Source organism: Lotus japonicus, chromosome 6, assembly GCF_012489685.1.
Source record: "Lotus japonicus ecotype B-129 chromosome 6, LjGifu_v1.2".
In the NCBI taxonomy this organism is placed as follows: domain Eukaryota; kingdom Viridiplantae; phylum Streptophyta; class Magnoliopsida; order Fabales; family Fabaceae; genus Lotus; species Lotus japonicus.
Window position 1 is genome coordinate 2,926,576 of NC_080046.1, and position 7,781 is coordinate 2,934,356.

Below are 7,781 nucleotides of genomic sequence, written 5' to 3' on the forward strand. Positions count from 1 at the left end.
TTTAGTGAATTTATTTAGAGATTTAATTGAGAGATTTAGTAATTGAGGGACTATAATTTATTTAGTGAATTTTTTAGAGATTTAATTGAGAGATTTAGTAATTGAGGGACTATAATTTATTTAGTGAATTTATTTAGAGATTTAATTGAGAGATTTAGTAATTGAGGGACTATAATTTATTTAGTGAATTTATTTAGAGATTTAATTGATAGATTTAGTAATTGAGAGAAATTAAAATTTGTTTGCTCTTCAATATATAGTGAGAATGACGAACAGGAAGAGGTCTCGAGCTATTGAGGATGTGGGGGCTACTGAGGATAGACACCGGCGCTTACATGCTTCTAGCCGGCGCGGTGATCATGCTGCATCCTCTCAGGCGGTGGAGGCTTCAGCTCCAGTTGATAGTATGCAGTCGCCCACGGTGCAGGCTCCAGTTGCCGTGGAGGCTACCAGAGGGGAGTCTTCAGCTCCAGCTATGGATCCTGTGGTTGATCCTACCGATCCAGTTCCTACTCCGCCGTCTCCCACGGTTGAGTTATCTCGCCATGATTCATCAGGCGCGGAGTCATCAGGCGAGGATTCATCTGGCAAGTCATCCAGCGAGGAGTCATCCGACGAGGATAGTATTCCTCCTTCTGATGTGGATGCTGATGTCGTGCCAGAGGAGGGGGCACAGGGTGGCGGGGCACAGGGTGGCGTGCAGGACCTGATCCAGAGGTTGCCGCCGTTTCCAGGGGGGCCTGTTGAGCTGTCTCTTCTCACGCATTATGCCGATCACAAGGCTCCCTGGACCTGGCATTCTCTCCTACGCACACACGAGCGGTATCAGGACCGTCACCACTTGAAGGTGGCCACAGCTGGGGGCAAGGTTTGGAACCTTGCCTTTGATGGTGATTCAGAGGGACACAGGCGGGTTCGAGAGCTGGTTGAGCAGACGGGTCTTCATCAGCTACCCTATTGCGGCTACCCGGAGACCGATGCATGTAACACCCCTTTTTCTGTTATTAGGTTATTTATTATTTTATTTTAATTAGTATTATGGTATATGGTAATTAAGTGATTTTGTTAGATAATTAAGTGATTATGTGATATAGATAAATAAGGTTTTAGGGTTTAGTGTGAGTAATTGAGAGTGGGGCCCATTGTATGGCTATTTAAGGGGTTAGGAGTGAAATAGAAAGAAAGAAAATAAAAAAATAAGGATTAGAAGAGAAGCATAACAAGAAACACGTGAAAGCAGAGAAGGAGAGGAGAAAAGAGGAGAAAACTTAGAACTGATCTACAAGAGGTAAGGGTTTGAATTCATGTTTTATGGATTGGTATGATAGTGGATAATGATAGAAAGCATGATTTAGGAACCCTAGGTTGCAAAAATTCCCAAATTGAAATAGTTAGGGTTTGGCTTTTAGATGATTTTGGGGGTAGATGATAGGCTTGCATGATGCGCAGAAATTTACGTTCTCTTGTACCCTTTTTCGTGCTATGTTAATGGCCGAATTTGAAGAAGTAGTCTTCATAAAAGTTGTAGGTTTTTCTGTTACGAAACTTTTGCCACTGGTTTCACGTCATTCCGACGTCTGTAGCTCGAGTTATGTGTATTTTAGTGAGTATAGGTTAAGCTGTTCAGTTTCTCACGAACTGCGGTTAGTGTACGATTTTTCCTGATTTTTGTACTTCGAATTGTGACTTGAAAATTTATAGAGGTTTACAAAACATGTATACGGAACCATGATAAAAATATTAGATTTTTCTGAGTATATTTGATAATTTACATCTGTTTAATAGTTCATTAGATGTGTGGTGCGCGCACATGGCGAGTTGCGCAGGAAGATGTCGCAAGATGTCGCGACATGGCGAGTTGCGTAGGGAGATGTCGTGAGATGTCGCGACATGGCGAGTTATTCAGCGACATGGCGAGTTGCGTAGGGAGATGTCGCGACATGGCGAGTTGTGCAGTGAGATGTCGCGAGATGGCGAGCATGAGCATGTCGCGAGTTTTTGGGAAAATTTAGAGAGAAATCCAGTCTTTAGGAAATAGTTGCAGAACCTGTTATATATGAATTATATTTAATTTGCATCTATTTTTAATAATCATTATATGATGTTGTTTCTGAATTGATGTTATGTTTGAGATGCTAAGTTGTTGTGATTGCAAGTTGTATAATTGATAACATGTAATATGTGTTTTGTGCAACTGGTGATGAATATGCTAAAATAATTAGGACTTGGAGATGGTCTGAATATGCATATGTTAGTTGAGTTTTGCACAATACACTGCATGGTTGTCAAGAGGCAATGTTTGCTAGTTCTCGTGGAGGCTAGTGACTTGTCCCAAAACTGGAGTGGTTTTGAAGCCTAGAGCGAGGGCTTTATTGGTGGTTATCTGTCTGGAGTGGACGCGGTGATACCGCTAAGGATAACAACTTTGGTACCAAAGGCATTTGCACGGGTCTCACTTGAGTCATATGTGTTATGGTGATATTTTTTGAGAGATTTGATGTGGTGGTAATTAGAGACTATTATATATGTTCTAATTGAGCTATAATTTATGGAGTATTTGCCATAACTGTGAACTTGATTAATTATGTTAAAATTACATAATTTATTATTTGTTAGTGAATGTGAGTAATTTATGTGGAGCATAGATAAGCTTTTACATTATTTATTATTATGCTTATCCATATGATATGAGTTCTCACCCTTCTGTTGGAATGATGTTCTATGCGACATCGCTCAGGTACCGAAGATAGGGGAGCTTCTCGCGAGGGTTAGTTGGAGGAGCTAGTCTTTCATTTACGGTTTAGTTAGGGGAGTCATGCTCTGTTATGTAACACCGGGAAACGTTTAGTTTTGTACCTTGATGTTAAGAGTTACCTATGAACTCTCTTTATGTTAAATTTTGGAGTTGAAATAAATCCGCTGTGCTATGCATATGATGTTGCGACATTAAAGTTGGAAAATTTATATATTTATTATGAGCATGACAGGTGTTTTGATTTATGTTTCTGGAGAATAAGTGTGACACCCTCTGTGTTATGCATTTTACTCTGATTTATGATATATTATTATGCGGGGTTTAGAGGGTGTTACATTAGTGGTATCAGAGCCAGGTTGGTAAGTAGTCTAGGGTTATTAGCATGTCTAATTCTTTTTGTATTCGATATGTGTTTATGACACAATCGATACTGTTTTGGAATTCCTATCCCGAGTTGTTCGTTTAAGGCAATTTTCGAGGGCGAAAATTCTTAAGTGGGGGAGAGTTGTAACACCCCTTTTTCTGTTATTAGGTTATTTATTATTTTATTTTAATTAGTATTATGGTATATGGTAATTAAGTGATTTTGTTAGATAATTAAGTGATTATGTGATATAGATAAATAAGGTTTTAGGGTTTAGTGTGAGTAATTGAGAGTGGGGCCCATTGTATGGCTATTTAAGGGGTTAGGAGTGAAATATAAAGAAAGAAAATAAAAAAATAAGGATTAGAAGAGAAGCATAACAAGAAACACGTGAAAGCAGAGAAGGAGAGGAGAAAAGAGGAGAAAACTTAGAACTGATCTACAAGAGGTAAGGGTTTGAATTCATGTTTTATGGATTGGTATGATAGTGGATAATGATAGAAAGCATGATTTAGGAACCCTAGGTTGCAAAAATTCCCAAATTGAAATAGTTAGGGTTTGGCTTTTAGATGATTTTGGGGGTAGATGATAGGCTTGCATGATGCGCAGAAATTTACGTTCTCTTGTACCCTTTTTCGTGCTATGTTAATGGCCGAATTTGAAGAAGTAGTATTCATAAAAGTTGTAGGTTTTTCTGTTACGAAACTTTTGCCACTGGTTTCACGTCATTCCGACGTCTGTAGCTCGAGTTATGTGTATTTTAGTGAGTATAGGTTAAGCTGTCCAGTTTCTCACGAACTGCGGTTAGTGTACGATTTTTCCTGATTTTTGTACTTCGAATTGTGACTTGAAAATTTATAGAGGTTTACAAAACATGTATACGGAACCATGATAAAAATATTAGATTTTTCTGAGTATATTTGATAATTTACATCTGTTTAATAGTTCATTAGATGTGTGGTGCGCGCACATGGCGAGTTGCGCAGGAAGATGTCGCGACATGGCGAGTTGCGTAGGGAGATGTCGTGAGATGTCGCGACATGGCGAGTTATTCAGCGACATGGCGAGTTGCGTAGGGAGATGTCGTGAGATGTCGCGACATGGCGAGTTGTGCAGTGAGATGTCGCGAGATGGCGAGCATGAGCATGTCGCGAGTTTTTGGGAAAATTTAGAGAGAAATCCAGTCTTTAGGAAATAGTTGCAGAACCTGTTATATATGAATTATATTTAATTTGCATCTATTTTTAATAATCATTATATGATATTGTTTCTGAATTGATGTTATGTTTGAGATGCTAAGTTGTTGTGATTGCAAGTTGTATAATTGATAACATGTAATATGTGTTTTGTGCAACTGGTGATGAATATGCTAAAATAATTAGGACTTGGAGATGGTCTGAATATGCATATGTTAGTTGAGTTTTGCACAATACACTGCATGGTTGTCAAGAGACAATGTTTGCTAGTTCTCGTGGAGGCTAGTGACTTGTCCCAAAACTGGAGTGGTTTTGAAGCCTAGAGCGAGGGCTTTATTGGTGGTTATCTGTCTGGAGTGGACGCGGTGATACCGCTAAGGATAACAACTTTGGTACCAAAGGCATTTGCACGGGTCTCACTTGAGTCATATGTGTTATGGTGATATTTTTTGAGAGATTTGATGTGGTGGTAATTAGAGACTATTATATATGTTCTAATTGAGCTATAATTTATGGAGTATTTGCCATAACTGTGAACTTGATTAATTATGTTAAAATTACATAATTTATTATTTGTTAGTGAATGTGAGTAATTTATGTGGAGCATAGATAGGCTTTTACATTATTTATTATTATGCTTATCCATATGATATGAGTTCTCACCCTTCTGTTGGAATGATGTTCTATGCGACATCGCTCAGGTACCGAAGATAGGGGAGCTTCTCGCGAGGGTTAGTTGGAGGAGCTAGTCTTTCATTTACGGTTTAGTTAGGGGAGTCATGCTCTGTTATGTAACACCGGGAAACGTTTAGTTTTGTACCTTGATGTTAAGAGTTACCTATGAACTCTCTTTATGTTAAATTTTGGAGTTGAAATAAATCCGCTGTGCTATGCATATGATGTTGCGACATTAAAGTTGGAAAATTTATATATTTATTATGAGCATGACAGGTGTTTTGATTTATGTTTCTGGAGAATAAGTGTGACACCCTCTGTGTTATGCATTTTACTCTGATTTATGATATATTATTATGCGGGGTTTAGAGGGTGTTACAATGCAGGCCTCATTTTGGCCCTGGTGGAGCGATGGCATGAGGAGACCAGTAGCTTCCACATGCCGTTCGGGGAGATGACTATCACCCTGGACGACGTGTCAGCTCTTCTCCATCTCCCCATGGGGTCGAGGTTCTATACGCCTGGGAGGGGCGAGAGGGACGAGTGTGCAGCCCTCTGCGCTGAGTTGTTGGGAGGATCTGCTGCTTATTACCATGCAGAGTTTGATACGAATAGGAGCCAGACTATTCGATTTTATATCTTGGAGAGCCTGTATAAGGCTGCGCTGGCTGGTATGTCTTAATTATTACTTGATTTAATTGTATCTATTGTTATTGTATTGTTATAAACTGTTAACTCAATTCATTTCATTGTAGACCACCGATATGAGGACGCTGCGCGGATTTGGCTGGTGCACCAGCTAGGTGGGACGCTCTTCGCTAGCAAGAGCGGAGGCTACCACACGACGGTGTACTGGATAGGGATGTTGGCGGATCTTGGTCGAGTGCCTGAGTACGCGTGGGGCGCGATTGCGCTCGCTACGTTGTACGACCAGCTTGGTCGAGCGTCCAGGAGGGAGACGGCCCAGATGGGAGGTTTTAGCTCGCTCCTGCTAGGATGGGCCTACGAGTACCTTTCTGACCGCGTTATTATCCGGAGGGCGGATCCGGAGCACTCGCAGGACCAGCCTAGGGCGCGGCGGTGGGTTACCTCCCGGGTCGGGCGTTCAGGCCTCGATGAGAGGCGAGTCATGCTTGATGAGCTCACGGTGGGTGACATTATATGGACCCCATTTGAGGACCACCGGGCTCATCGACCGCGCGATCCGAGGGCCATGTATTCTGGCTACATCCGGATGCCATTTGGCCGTGCTGTTCGACCACATCTTCCAGAGAGGGTTCTGCGGCAGTTCGGCTTCATACAGGATGTCCCTCGACACCCCTCTGAGGTCCCGACGACTGGGTCCCTTGCTGAGACCGCAGATGCCGCCTATGCTGACTTTGAGCCGCACATGCGCCCCCAGGGGATCCCTGTTTCTTATGCGGGGGAGGCTGTGCAGGATTACATGAGGTGGTACGGCGGTGTGTCCCATCGGTTCATCATCCCTGATGAGAGGAGGGAGGAGTTCAGTGCTGTGGTACGTTTGAATTTTATTTTCCATTCATTTGTGACTTTTGTTCATGATATTTTATTTGTACCTAATCATCATGTATTGTACATTATTTTTGCAGACGGTGGTGCGTCGGGCCGTGGACTTGTTGGAGCAGTCACTGGAGGTGCCAGATACTCTTGCAGAGGGCACGCATGCCCGATCCCTCACTGAGAGAGCGCTTGATCTTATTAGATCCAGTGCCTTCATTGGTACCCAGGGAGTAGCGTTTGCTGCTGTCCGAGGACTTGTGGGAGGCAGAGGTCGTGGGGGCAGAGTGCGTGGCAGAGGCCGTGCAGCCAGAGGCCGTGGAGAGGGTGCTCCTGGAGAGGGTGCTCGTGGAGCTAGGGGTCGTAGGGGGGCGGTAGGGGTCGGGTGGATTGATTGATTTTATGTTTGTATATTTTTTGTATATTATGACGTGACTCTTTGTATTTTGACTCTCTTTATATTATTCGTGCTTTCTATTTCCACTCATTATATTTAGACCTTTATATTAAAAAAAACCTGTATAACTACACCTTAAATAATGAAAGGTGGGAAAAGTAACATAAATAATCCATGGCAAGCAGTTCAAAGGGTACACGAAATTATTCAGAAGCAACGCGAAAACAAAATTAATCCTCAGCGATATTGATGAAATCGTGGGGTCCGCATTCCTGTGGAAATACTTTGACCACGTTGGGCAACGTTATATTCAGATAACGAACAGATTTCCTCGGTGCAAACACAACAACCTGCACGTAAATTGCAGATTTAAAACTAACCATGCGTACTTGTTCAAAGGAAGCAAGATTAATGTTTAGGTAATAGATGATAGACCTTTTGGAGAACGAGAACAGATCCAACAGTTATGGCATTCCCAAATTCGCCGTCAGTGAAGGCCTTGCGATGGATGCTAGCATCAACGGTGCCCGTAGGGTCCTAAATCCATGCAATCGTGAGAGAAAAGGAGGAAAAAAATGTACGGTTAAAGAAGATTGACAAAAGCAAGGACATACCTTGAGGGTAACTTTGACATCTCCGAAATCATTGGGAGTGCATGATTTAATAACAGCAACAACATTCTCTACTCTCTCAACATTCGTTGTGATTGTGCCCAGCGGAGTGGCGGATTCCACCAATTGCAAGGCTGAAAGCCAAGCATTTGAATTGAAATCAGGATCAGTTTCAGTTGACCTGTCTTCGAGCGCACGCCTCACAATTTCTTGTGTCGGAATGAGTGCTGTGTTAGGGTTGGATCTACGGGCATACATGGCAGCC

The 7,781-nt window shown here is 42.1% G+C and overlaps 1 protein-coding gene across 1 annotated transcript; it reads left to right on the forward strand.

Moving 5' to 3' along the window:
* Positions 1–265: 265 nt before the first annotated feature.
* Positions 266–6,906, forward strand: LOC130722959 (protein MAIN-LIKE 2-like). The gene is made up of 3 exons (XM_057573856.1): positions 266–983; positions 5,746–6,506; positions 6,601–6,906. The coding sequence occupies exons 1-3, from the start codon at positions 266–268 to the stop codon at positions 6,904–6,906; spliced, it is 1,785 nt and encodes a 594-aa protein (XP_057429839.1).
* The last annotated feature ends 875 nt before the right edge of the window (positions 6,907–7,781 follow it).

What these genes read in the sequence shown, in the direction of transcription:
- LOC130722959 (XM_057573856.1), top strand. Translation starts at nt 266, where the DNA reads ATGACGAACAGGAAGAGGTCTCGAGCTATTGAGGATGTGGGGGCTACT. An exon ending in CTACCCGGAGACCGATGCAT is followed by an intron (nt 984 to 5,745) that starts GTAACACCCCTT and finishes ATTTCATTGTAG; the next exon opens with ACCACCGATATGAGGACGCT. An exon ending in GGGAGGAGTTCAGTGCTGTG is followed by an intron (nt 6,507 to 6,600) that starts GTACGTTTGAAT and finishes TTATTTTTGCAG; the next exon opens with ACGGTGGTGCGTCGGGCCGT.